The sequence below is a fragment of the Adiantum capillus-veneris genome, chromosome 20 (genome assembly GCF_014529385.1).
Source record: "Adiantum capillus-veneris isolate H3 chromosome 20, ASM1452938v2, whole genome shotgun sequence".
NCBI classification, from domain to species: Eukaryota; Viridiplantae; Streptophyta; class Polypodiopsida; order Polypodiales; family Pteridaceae; genus Adiantum; species Adiantum capillus-veneris.
The window spans coordinates 46,941,680-46,955,251 of record NC_140950.1 but is presented as its reverse complement, the minus strand read 5'-3'; the positions used below and the strand labels follow the sequence as shown (position 1 = coordinate 46,955,251).

The following is a 13,572-nucleotide window of genomic DNA, read 5'->3' as shown; positions in this document are numbered from 1 at the left end:
CCTCTTGCTCCTATTGAATTTTCAAGTTACATGAAGTAGGCTGAGACACTTTTTCTAAACACCGGCTCCGATGTTTTGCCACAGAAAGCACCGAAAGAAATGCAGACTCACAAATGTCGACCACGTTTAGCATGTATACCACATCTATAACAATCAGCACAAAGGTAGGCCCGAATAAACATGTTAGGCATGTTAGGAACACAGTATATTAACTGGTTGACAATCTTCCCTTGGATCCACAGCATATACCTGCAAAAAGATTAGGAAGATCTCTATAGTCCTCAAATCCTTCCTATAAATCAAGGCCTAAAGAACATTGTGCATGGCATGAAGCTCGCGGAAAAGACAGAAAAACAACATTACTGCCCAGAAATCAAAAGCACCACTTAAAGCATGCTTGACAACAGAAAACTTATGCCAATCCGAACATCCATGTTCCTCCTGCCAAAGGCTGTAGCTGAAGTAGTATTCAAACCGTTATTACCCAGTTTGGGGCAAAAATATAAAGAAACAAATCTTCACTTCTATGGGTCTTTTCATATTAGCTCTGGCCCATTACATATCAAAATTTCATGGATCTTCCTTGGGAGTAGAAGAAGATGTTGTACAATCATTTACTGCGACATTGATTAAGCTTTTTGAAGCTCGCAATTGATTCGATTTCCAGCAGCATTCACGCAGCAAATGCCAAGCACCACTTCATTATTATCTGTATTAAACAGCTCAAACTTGGCCTTTTTGAGATACATTCATTCATGGTGAGGGTGAAGACTTCAATTGTCTATTAACATAACAGTTGTATGCGTATATCTAAATGTAACTGGAAAAAATCCTTTGGGAGGTTAATGACTCTTGAAACTGATTCGCATTTAATCCTATTGAAATAGGCGACTTGAAAATACTCTTCTTTTCAGCTGATGCTTCATACTCCCAGATCTTCCTGAAAAACCGTTAGCCAGCTTGAACCTTCTCTTTGCTACATTCCTCTCCCATGTCAATTTGAGTGTCCCCTCAAGAGTTCCAGCCGGGCATCCACGGTGTGAAAGCTCTACAACAAAATCTGCTGTCCCCTTGCACCTGAACGCAGTCACTGCACCCGCTAAAGGAATCACACCATATCCTACACTCACAGCCAAAGAAAATTCAGGTGCTTCGCCACTCAAACAGCACCTCGTTACATTCAAAGAGCATCAAAGTACAGTGTGTTTGGTTTAAAAGAATGCCTGTACAATACCGATGATGTGCATCAACAGCTTCTGCATAAATAAACGGCTCAAAGGCAGGTAGTTTACACTTACCAAGCGTGTCATCAGTTGATTTTTTGTTGTAGTCGACTACTCGAACCATAAGGTATTCCTTCTCCAGGCGTTCTATTGCAAAGGTGTTGAGGACAATTGTTGGAAGGTCCTGACATCAGAACCATATTCATTCAATGCCAACAATTACTGGCCTGCCCATGCCAGATACAATTGTGATTGGTTTTGGGCATAAGATGTTTGCTGTAGATCAACCGTTCACCTTTAATGGGTTCCAGACAGGATTCAAGTTCTGGAGTCTCACAGCAGTGCGAACCTCCTCAAAAAGGTTTGGGCCAAGAAATGAGACATACCTGACAATGTTAGCATGTCAGACTCGTACTTCAAGAGTCTTGAACATCGACCTCAGCAGGTGAAGCAAATAATGCGGAGCTTAGCCATGCAGAATGCTACATTTCAATCTCATCTTGAACCCTTGCAATGCTCCATGTTTATTGAGGCCCTATTATCTCCAACTCAGAAGGAGAAAACACTCTCAGCACACCATTGGCCATTGCCACCAGTAACTGATGGATGCAAAATCCATTTTGCAGCCCTAGGTCATGATGCTGGCCACCTACAGAGCTTGTCAATGAATGATACAGAACATCAATCACGTTTGGCGTGGGACCTTATTGGTGTATCTCATTACACTAACTTTAAGGCATATATCCAACGCTTCCCTTACAGCACTAACTGCTTATGACAAGAAGTTACCCTTTGACTGACAGGCTTTCTAAACAGCAAAGATAGCCACATATCTAAGAAGAAAGTGTAGACAAAGCAATTAATGTACTTACGGATCAGAATATCCGCACACGTCTGAAGCCCGCAAATTTCTTGCCCGGAGTACTGTAAACTAGCAAATTTGAGCAAACAAAATATGATCAATCCTATGAAACAGGACACATTTCAAGCCTACACATTAGGCCTTCAGGGTGGGGAGCAACACTTGACCCTTCCATTCACTGACTCGTGTAGATACAAAAGTGAGGTGTGCACTCATAACATGCAATACATTGAGCACCGTGAGAAAGCGTCCGGCAACGAACAGTTTACAATGTACATAATCATTATTTACCCGAACATGCCATCTCTTGTCTTCTTCATCCAAATTGTCTAGACAGTTGCATGGTAGCGCATACGCTTTTAGTGAAAAAGTTGCAGCAACAGGTTTGTGATCACTATTTCAAAGGGAATTCTCTTAGCATTTGATATTCAATATAAAATGAATGTTGAACAGAGGCAGAAGAGCATGCCTTGAGGAAACACTGGGAGATGAGGTATAAGAAAGCTGCTCCATTGTACACCCAGGCAGTGAGGACCACAAAATTCTATCACACCAAGCAGGAACTCGTTTCATGTCATATGCATCCTCTGTGTCTCTTCTCATCTATTTGCAATCAAATTAATAACATCAACCAGTTCAAAATCGTGAGATAACACCCTAATTTAAATGCTACTAGCTTTTCACATTCTGAAAAATTACAAGCTACATCTTACACGAATTATTACCTTAAATGTTGGTGCGAAATTAATTTCTCCTTCTTTGAACGAAAACAAAACACGTTTCGCTGCTTTCTCTTTATGCAGCTGTCACGTCAAAACGAAAGGTGTCAACAAAGGAGTAAAGATTTGAAGCTTGACATCATAAATACATCTAGATGTGTGTTGACCAAGTATGCCTGATCCAAATGCTTAAACACATTCATAATATACCTAGATGTATCCAGCTTACTTTTGTACATGCACAGCATGTTGACATGGGAACAAAGCACATAAATATACACGAGTATGAAATCACTGGGCATTCACAAAATGGACATCAGGAACCAGGCTTGGATAAAAGTTGTCTTCTTGATGTGTCTCTGAAAGTTTACTGCAACCTGTATGAGGTAGATATGCCAATTGCAGGAATCTCAATTAGGATGCTCCCGTCTTGTGTAAGAAAATTATTGACACAAAATGGCTAACCAATTTTGTTGCACCAACTTCTCCGCTGCAATCTCGAATGGAACTATCAGTTTACTCTTTTGCTATCATAAGGAAAGCTGATCTCCCACATGGCTGCACATTAAGTGTTCTCTCTGACCCCCTATGTCATACCAGAAGCTTGATCTGTTTGTGCACTGCTCCAAAAAACCCAAAAACTATTTATCCTCATGCCAGTCTATCCTCAATTATCCACAGAAACACAGCCCACACAAAGCTGCTAGGAATCTTTCACATATGGCTCTATTTAGCATGAGATTAAGCTGTGGTGGCCAAATTATCACATGATATGAAAAAATGATCTTGCGATGAGGCTCTCATTTATCCTGAGCTCTCCCACTTGGTAGCTTGTCAATCATCTCTAGTATATTATTTTGAAGATGGATACCACAATGGAGAAGCATACATGGCAAACACTCGCAGTCATAGGCATGCACCAGAAAGAAAGAAACAAAGAACGATTGAAAGAGAGAAAGGAAAATTTTTTGTGGGTCTCCTAGAGGCCAAAGAGAGCTTCATCGGGCACAGTCGAGATGATGTGAGTGGCAACTCACTCAGAATAAAGAGTTTGCATTGGGGTCGGGCTTTTGATCAGACTCTTGTTCAATGGTCTCCAAGATGGGCTTACTTCCTCTACCGGAAAGGTATTGAAAGGATATCGGATGTGATTGACGCTGATGGACAGGTGCTCTAATTTAGAGAGGCTGCTCTAACCTTTGGTCTTGGAATGCATTATAGACACATGTGGCACACAATTAAGGATCTCGTTGATTCCATATCTCCCATTCCCCCACTTGTTGCTGAGGATCGCATTTGTGACTCGCATTATGTTGGTTCTTTGATCCTCTCTATATCTGTGAAGGTGTATTGTCATGTGCAGTCATCTCCCTAGATACATGAACCTTGTAATAAGCTATGGCATATGGACAAAGGTGCTACATGATGGCGGAATAAAGTTTTGAAAGTGTGGCACGCTACGCTTCCTTTAAAGGAGCGATTGTCTAAGTGGAGATGCATCATTGGGGTTCCCCCAATTGACAGGTTACTGCATTCCAGAAGATTAGCTTCCTCACGATGTGTCCCTTGTGGTGCCAATATTGAGAATATTCCACATTTATTGTGGTCTTGTTCTCATACAAAACTACATCTCTTCACATGCGTTTCCCTGAAATATCTTTTGGTTGATATTCCTGGCTTTTTGGAGTGCTTCTGCCACTGCTTAAGCCATATGCAGGCTTTTTCGACTGGGTTGGATTTTGGACACTATGGACCGTGTGGAGAGCACATAATTTCCTCATGTTTCAGCAGATTCAAGTGGAATATGTACCCTTCTTCAAAACGTCTCTTCGACAGTCTCTTAAAGTTGCCTATGACTTGGATGAGCTCCCCTCTCTTTAGTATGAGCTCTTCTTTAACTGTTTCTAATTTACTGCTTGTAATATTTTCTATGGGTTTTCCTCGATTTGAGGTTTCCTATCAGTAATCCGACATTTTCTAAAAAAATAAGTGTGTGTGTGTGTGTGTGTGTGTGTGCGCGCGCGCGCGTGTGTGTGCGTTGTTGGGGTATAGGCGTCTGTGCCTTGCCCGGCCGCCCAGAGTCTGGGCGCCCACTGACTTGTATACCTTATACATAGCATAAGTGTATAGGGGGCTGCTCACTCTTTTGAGTCTCCCCACCCATATCTGTGTGTCGTGTGTCTCCTTCTCTCTCTCTCTCTCCGTCTGTGGTGCTCCCCGATCCCCTTCAATTGGTATCAGAGCTATGGTGACCGCGGAGAGCACGACGGCTTTGAGAGCTTCGAGGCGATAGCTCGCTCGCTCTCGACGGTAGAGAGATTAAGAAAGCTTGGAAGCTTTGTGAGAATGCAATGGGAGCTTGTGAGCTCAGTTGAGAGTGATGTATGCTCTTGTGGAAGCTCAAAAAGGAGTGTGGAAGATTGTGTGTAAGTGAAGGTGCTGCCCTAAAACTGTGTGCGCAGCAGCACTGTTTTCAGATTCGTTTTCTCCTTGTAGAATGCAGATCTGAGAATTCTGTCCGCAAAGCCCATCCGTTTCGACGTGGTCTACAACTTTGCAGAAGAAACTTTTTGCAAATTCCTCACCGTTTTGCTGATATTCAGCTCAGACTGACTGTATACAAAAATTCCAGATTTTCTGTTGTCGCATTGTGTGCGAGTTTGATGCACTTTTGGAAGCACGGGAGATGCTTGATGTTGAGTGCATAAATTCTGAGATGAAGATGCAATTGCAGCTTGTGTTAAGCTTGTGGTTTGAGGGTTTTTTTGGTAGACTTGGGCAACGAAGTACGGAGGCGTTTACACACCACCGAAGCGGTCTCTTGAGAGACGCAGGTTTTTGGAGCGCACAGGTGGAGCTTCTTTCACTGGTTTTCACAGAATACTTTGGAAGTGATTTTGTGCTTGGATTCATGGTCTTTGCGGATGGTTTGCATATGGTTATGGCGCATGGTTGATGCCCATTATACATGCATTTTGACGAGCACTTTCAAGTGCCGGTGAGCTCTCTTGAGAGCATTGTTTTCGCATTGAATAAGTTTCCGGATTGCAAATCTTTTGGCGCTTGCTTATGCGCGGTCACTCCGTTGATGTACGTTGAGTGCGGATTGCCATTGTATGTGAAAATGTGGAGCCATTTTGGCATTTCTACTCATTGGCATTGAGTAGTGTTATGGTTTATGGTAGAGATTGTACTTGAGATTTTTGCTCAGTTTTCAGGGGAAATTCTGTCGAATTTTTCCCAGATTCTCGCCATAGTTTGTGATCGAGTGTTTACTCTCACTTTGACAGGTTTTGTCAGTTTGGACACAGTTTTGTGTTTTTGTATCCACTCTCGCAAGAGTGAGGAATTGTGTATCTTTCTTTGCTTGAGACGATGGTTTGCTCTCGGGTGGGAGAGTCTTGTGATCTCGAGCATTGTTTGCCATAGTTTTGCAGAGCTTATGCATGTATGTTGAGTGTAGTTTGATGCGCATTGATTGCTCATTGTATTGAGCTTGCAGGACAATGGTTATTTTGTGTTGACAGCCATTGTGCGTCGAAACTCTGGCGAAATTTTCCCAGGAGTTTTATGCGTATCATTTATGTGATCTAGGTAGAGATTGCGGGTTGCACTCAGCATTTGCGTGCAGTGTTCTCTACAGGTGGGAGACTTGTGCGTGTGTATGCATCGATACCGCACAGTGTGGGCTTGGTGATTAGCTCACAGATTGCAGTGTGATACTAGAGCATGCGAGGCTTGTATTGACATTGCGAAAGCTCTATTTTGGAGTGTGTCTCACAGGTTTTACGTTGTGTTTCTGGCCATATTTGTAGACAGTTTCCAGGTGTTGTTGGTGAGGTGGTTTTGCTTTCTAGTTTGCTACATTGTGCTCATGGCAGAGACAGGTGCTCGATCAGATTGTGACCTCTCACAGATGCGCATGTTTGATGGGTCAGACTTTGCGGCATGGAGAGAGTGTATGCTTGATGCATTGACACAACGAGGGTTGCATCGACCATTGAGTGGTGATGCAGCTAGACCTTCAAACATGTCTGACGATCAGTGGCAAGAGCTAGAGGAGATGGCACTATCTACGCTCTCTTTGCACCTTGCGGAATCTGTATATGCTCTTGTTATGTATGAGACTACTTCGAGAGCACTTTGGCGCAGATTACATGATATGTATAATAGATCTGAGTCATCACGGACTCGTGTGAGACATGTACATTCACGAGCACGCCGACAGGTGACATGTTGGTATTATGGTCATTCTGGACACGTTAGACGGCGCTGTTTTCGTCGTATGCGACATCGTAGGAGACATGGCAGTCTCAGAGATGTATGTAGTGATGCCATGGACTCAGTTGCTTTGACAGTTGAGGCACATGTAGTGTCGGAGTATACTAGTGACGGGGTTGTCACTTTTACCTCGAGCTATGCACGAGATGCTATACATGTGGATAGTGCACTCCCTTCGCAATGGTTGCTAGACGCAGATGCTATGTTTCATGTCACGCCGCATGGTGCATGGTTTTGTAGCTATTCTAGCGGGATGCTTGGCAGTGTACGTTTGACCGATGGATCGGTGCATGCGATAGCAGGTGCAGGAGATGTGAGACTGTCATTACCGAGTGGTGCATTTTACTTGTTATGACATGTGCGCTATGTACCAGATTTGACAGTGAGTTTGATCTCGATTGGTCAACTTAGAGATTGTGGATGTCAGATTTCGCTACGAGAGCAAGATTTTGTGATGCATCTGGGTTCGCTAGTGATTGCGAGAGGTGTCGTACACGTTACCCATTGCATGTGGATCACGCGAGAGACGGTGTTGTCTCTGTGATCACGCAGCCAGGTAGAGAGCGAGAGAGCAGGCGAGTCTCTTTTGCTTGTGGGTTGCAGGATGCTTTGCATGGAGTGCAGAGTAGTGAGCTCGTTGTGCACACAGTTGGGGCACGACATGAGCAGTCACACAGAGAGGTGAAAGAGTCAGACATGCATGCTTTGCTAGTGACTGAGCAAAGCAGAGAGTCAGTTGTGCGAGATACTTCTATGCAGGATAGACAGGTAGAGCGGTCTTGCTCTAGTGAGTCACGACAGGAGGACGTTGTGCAAGAGTCTATGCATACGGAGTTAGAGCATGAGAGCTCTAGTGAGTCACAGCAGATTGAGTGGTCATGTTTGCAGTGGATGATTGCAGAGGAGGCTGAGATGTCAGCGATTATGCAGTCATTCCTTTCTATGCTCGACAGTGAGCATGGGGATATAGTTGTGCAGGATATGTCTTCCAGCAGACACCTAGAGCAGCTGGTTTGCTCTGAGGTTGCACGACAGGGTGATGCGTCTTTTGCGGACAGTCAGGAGATGCATGTGTCTGACACGCCTTGTCAGTCAGAGATGCCTATTGCCAGGGATATATATGTTGATGCATGCTCCGTAGAGATAGCAGGGCCCGCTAGCATTGCATCGGCATTCGGTGGTCTCATGTATGAGATGTTGATCTTGAGACCGGATATCGCAGCTGCAGTGGGAGCATTTGCAGTTGGGGTTGTCAGTCGTTTGTTGACTGATGATGGCATAGTGCACGAGGGAGATATGCAGGTATTGCATACATACTTGCAGTACGTGTGCGGTACGTCTGGTGGTGTATGGACTTACACGGGAGCAGGACAGCCGGATGCACACGATCACAGCCAGCCAATGGGCATCGATTGAGAGCGGTTTTCTCTCGCCTTTTGTAGTCTTTAGACTAGGTTCTCTTGCTTAAAGGCACAGTCGCCTTTAAGTGGGAGGTTGTTGGGGTATAGGCGTCTGTGCCTTGCCCGGCCGCCCAGAGTCTGGGCGCCCACTGACTTGTATACCTTATACATAGCATAAGTGTATAGGGGGCTGCTCACTCTTTTGAGTCTCCCCACCTATATCTGTGTGTCGTGTGTCTCCTCTCTCTCTCACTCTCCGTCTGTGGTGCTCCCCGATCCCCTTCATGCGTGTGTGTGTGTGTGAGAGTGAGAAATGAAATGAAATGAAATGTTTTATTAATGTCTTCAAAAGGCCAAAGTGACCTATGAGACCAGAAAGTTACAATGTGGTGGATCTGATACAAAGTCAGAGTAACAAGATGACAAAATGACAAAATGACAAAATAAAATACTATGGAATCCTAAACTGCTAGGTGTGAACTAAGCAGCTAAACATCTAGCTGGGATAGCTAGATCACAGGAGATCCAGCATGGGTCGCTGGCGAATCTCATCAATCTCCTCCATGGTCAGTAGTCTGACCGAACGTCGTGCATGTCAAGCCAAAGTGATCCGAATCCTCTCATGCAGCCTCCGTCGATGTTGTGTAGTCCTCCGTAGTCGTGGGTGTCTAGATCTCCCTAGCTCAGTCGCTCGGTCGATCAGTGTGCCTTTGGTGTAAGGTGACGAGCTCTGCTGTGGTAGTAACTCCTCCGAGTGTCCAATGGCAGCTCTAAAGAAGTCTGTGATATGTCTCTGAGACTAGCTAGCCTCTCCTCTCATCAGGCTCTCTCTGTGTCTGCGCAGCTCGAGCAAAAACAGACCCAGGCATCTCTGATCCTCGTACCGCATGACTCTAGAGAATGGTCCAAAGCCCTCTCTGAACAAGCAATGGAAGCGGCGTCGTATCTCGTGGTAGACAAGGCAGTGGCATGTGTAGTGCAACTCTACTCTATCTCAGGCTCGATGTCACACAGGGGGCATGTCCTGGCCTCTACTGGTACTCCGCTGTATCTCCCAGTCTGGATCCGCAACTGGTGTGAAGATGTGTGTATCTGGCCAATAGCACATTGTATCCCATCAGACAAGTGGGTGTCCATGTATCTAGGCTTCGTCACAAAACCATCCTCCATAAGCTGGAGGAGATGCTCTCTGTAGAAAGCCATATTTGCGCCCACCTCCTGTGCTGGTTGTATCCATATCCTCTTGGTGTCTAGCTGAGTCAAGTCCTGGCGAATGAGCCTGGTGATCTCGAACTGTGTAAGAGTCAGAGAGGGCGCATCCCGTGAGTATTGGAAGGGAGGCAATCTGTCTATGTTGAACCCATGCGCCTGAAACCATGATGTCACCTCCCCATACCAACATGTTGTATCTCCTTGCATGGCTAACTGTCAAGATGACTCAAGTGCAAGGCGTGCATATCTATCTCCGGGAAGTTCCCACATGCGGTGTATGAAGGAGACAGATCTTGTGAGCGCCTCAACCACTAGTGGGGGGGCAGCTAGCTCTGCTCGTACAATAGCACATGGTATTGAAGCCTTGGCTCTAATGAGCCGCGAGATCATAGAGACCAGAGGCTTCTCCATGTCCCCCCATCCATCACTGCAGCCTGTCCTCCCGTGATGATCCAGTGAAGGTCCCCAAAACTCAGCTCCATAAAGCAATGCAGAAGCCACCAAAGTGTCACAGAGCTAGAGCTTCTTCCGAGGCTCCTGAAACTGAACCTGTGAACACATCCTTTCCAATCTACCCAATGCTGCATGGGCTCTGGTCAATCTAGTCTCTGCTGCCCTCCTCTATGAAAATGCTGGCCCACTAAAAACCACTCCAAGCTAAGTGTAAGCATCTGTATACTCCACCTTCTCCTGGCCGTATGTGAATGCGGGCGCTGACCTCCTGATTCACTGTGGGGTGGTATTAAATACCATGACCTTGGTGTTACCAAGGTTGACGGACAAACCACTTTCCTGGGCAAACCTATGCAAAGCATCCAAGTGACGTTGCATCCCCTCCGGAGAGTCCGAGATCAACACAATATCATCAGCATATAACAATAGTGGAATCCATATCCCTGCCACCTATACACCTCTATCACCATCTCTCTCAATGTAGTCAGAAACCTCATCCACATACATACCAAATAGAGTAGGAGAGAGAGGGTAGCCCTGTTTCACCCCAATAGTGGAGTAAACCGGTGTGGATAGACCCTGTGGGTGCATACATGCCCCACTACTGACCTGTATAATGCCATGACCCCCCAAATGAGCTCTGTGGGTACTCCCATCTGATGTAATCTACGCATCAATCTAGCTCTGGGCACTGTGTCAAATGCTTTGTGGAAATCCACAAAGCTACAATAGATCCGTCTCCCATGCGATCTGCCCTCCTCGATGATGGCTCTGAGTGTCAAGATATGGTCAAGAGTAGAAAAACCTCCTGAAACCTGCCTGCCCGCCGGCTGCGCGTATCCCCTCACTCTCTGCCCATCTACTCAGTTGCTGCTCAAGAATAGAGAGAGAGAGAGAGAGAGAGAGAGAGAGAGAGAGAGAGAGAGAGAGAGAGAGAGAGAGAGAAATGAAATGAAATGATATATTAACGTCTACAAAAGGCCAAAATGACCTATGAGACCAACTGATTACAATGATGAGTCTAGTACCAAGTCTGGGTACAAACAAAGAAAACTATAAACAAAGAACAGAGAGAGAGAAATGAAATGTTATATTAAACGTCTTCAAAAGGCCAAAAGACCTATGAGACCAAACAGATACAAATGAAGTAAAGTGAAAAGCTCAAATCATCATCATCATCAATGTCCGACATCAGGCATTGTCCGAGGAAGTATTGCATCGGTCACCGAAGAGCATCGTCAATGTCCGCCTTCGTAAATAGTCGTATTGGACGTCTCACATGTCGTGCTAGAATAGTCCTCATCTTCTGATGGAGCCTCCGTCGATGTCGTGGTCGCCCTCGTAGACGTGGGCGTCTAGCTCTCCTGAGCTCAACGGCTCTATCAACTAATATACCTCTAGTATAGGTGGACTCTGAAGTCTATTGTGAAGCTTGCTCATCTGATTGCCGAGTCCCTGCTCTAACGCACTGAGCGATCTCCCTCTGAGAATGTCTCCCACTGCCTGATCTCCTCAAGAGACTCTCCCCATGTCTGCACAGCTTTAGCAAAAACAACCAGAGGCATCTCAGATCCTGAAATCTCATGACCGTAGCCAACGGTCCAAAGGCCTCTCTGAACAAACAATGAAAGTGGCCTCGTATCTCATAGTATACCTTCAAATGACAAATGTGATGTAACTTTGTCTCTGGCTTTATATGACACAACATTTGTGGTATTAACGTGTTCTGAGGGATGACGAGGACAAACCAATGTACAATTGTGGTATTTGAACTAAAGCCAGAAGCTAGGAGAGGGTGGCTCGCCAAATAGGATAGAATATATATAATGCTTCACTCCCTACCTCCTCTCTACATAGTCTACATAATCTCCTAGTATAGCATCTTTGGTGGCCGTAGGGGCTGCCTAGGTGATACTATGGTGGTGAACTGTCAATATCTAACCCATGTTGTCTTAACCACTGTATCACCTATGCATACCATGATCCTTTGTCTCCTGCCTTAGAAAGTTGCATCACGTGAGAGGCAGTCCAGGGATCTCTCTCTCAATCTATCTATGAGATAGATGATATGGAACAGTGAACAGCATAGGTGGTGCAGCAAAATCAACTCTAACCATATCATGTGGGACTCAGGGTTCGCTGTGTATCGTCCTCGACATCATAGTGGCCTGAGGGTTGCTTGAACTGATCCCACCAATGAGCAGCTAAGCCTTGGGCCCATAGTGTTGCTACCTACATCAATGTTGGGGTGACCAAAGTGAAATAGCCACCCCTTCGTTGGGCTGTTGGAACTGTGCATGGTGACAGTGTCTCTCTAGCATGGCTAGGGCCCCATATCCTCAAGTCAATCTGCTCAGGTGTAACAGACTTGGACACTCCAAGTCAAGAATCAATCGCGACAGCACCAAAGAACCACTTCAAACAATTCACAGATCACAATAGATTTGCACTGGCCCGGCGGAGTTTCTACCTAGAGATATTGGCCCCAAAGACTGGCGCCCCTTTCGGTATTCTTTTTGTATTAAAAATCAATGTCACAGTACAAGAGCGGTTAGGGTTTCACTCTCAGACTCTGCGTCCAGATGCTCTGAGAAGTGAGGGCCTCACCACATATTTAAATGTTACAAGGGATGCCCAAAAGCAGAGCCCCAAAAGCTTGAAAGCAAAAGCAGATTCTCTCTCTCTCTCAATGAGAGCAAGTAAAAATAAAGCATGCTCTCTCTTTCTCTCTCTGACTCTCAAAGCGTAGCAAAAAGCCAGCAATAAGCGTCGCTAGCTGCTTTTTTATTCCAGCCCGCTTTTTCCGCCGCAAATTCCAGAAGCCTCCGTACACTGCTGCCACGTGGCACTGCCCCGCCTGATTAGGGTTTCCAGTAAGCAGTTAGGGTTAGGGTTTCCAGAAATTAGGGTTTCTCAAAATTAGGGTTTCTGGCAGAAATTAGGGTTTGCAGGAATTTTAGGGTTTCTACTGTCGGTAGCCACGTCATCACTTTGTGACATACCCCCCTCTTGAAAGCATTGTAATCGACCGCGATTACGCCTGCAAAACCGACAAAAGCCATAAACCGTCTTAGCAGGCACTGACTATTAGTACCTACGTACTAGGAACACACATCTAGCACATGTACCAAATCGACACTCACATCAGACGACATCACATGACATTCAACATTCATTCGGATCTTAGAGCATGATTTATCGGCAATGTAGCTAGCAATCACATCTAGGTCCAATCGGGACCTCATCGATGTCCGATTGACTAACACCTATTGCACCCATGTCTATTCGAGATCAATCAGACTGTAGTCATTTCGTCTATTAGTTCCTGCACTTAAGACAAGTCAAGAACAAATCAGTATAATAATCAGGAATTCCATTTCATTAAAGTCATCCAGCAGAATACTGTAGCTCTCAGTATCTCT

At 45.2% G+C, this 13,572-nt stretch overlaps 1 protein-coding gene across 1 annotated transcript in view; it reads right to left on the bottom strand.

Annotated features, from left to right (window-relative positions):
• Nucleotides 1–435: 435 nt before the first annotated feature.
• Nucleotides 436–13,572, bottom strand: part of LOC147432461 (uncharacterized) — a 77,945-nt gene continuing 64,808 nt past the window's right edge. Inside the window, exons 14-20 of the mRNA XM_086492406.1 lie at nt 2,811–2,888; nt 2,555–2,688; nt 2,377–2,479; nt 2,096–2,154; nt 1,519–1,609; nt 1,299–1,407; nt 436–1,120 (exon numbers count right to left, since the gene is read on the bottom strand). Of these exons, the coding sequence (XP_086348532.1) occupies nt 876–1,120; nt 1,299–1,407; nt 1,519–1,609; nt 2,096–2,154; nt 2,377–2,479; nt 2,555–2,688; nt 2,811–2,888 (819 nt within the window). The 3' untranslated portion in view covers nt 436–875. The remainder of the gene's footprint in view (nt 1,121–1,298; nt 1,408–1,518; nt 1,610–2,095; nt 2,155–2,376; nt 2,480–2,554; nt 2,689–2,810; nt 2,889–13,572) is intronic.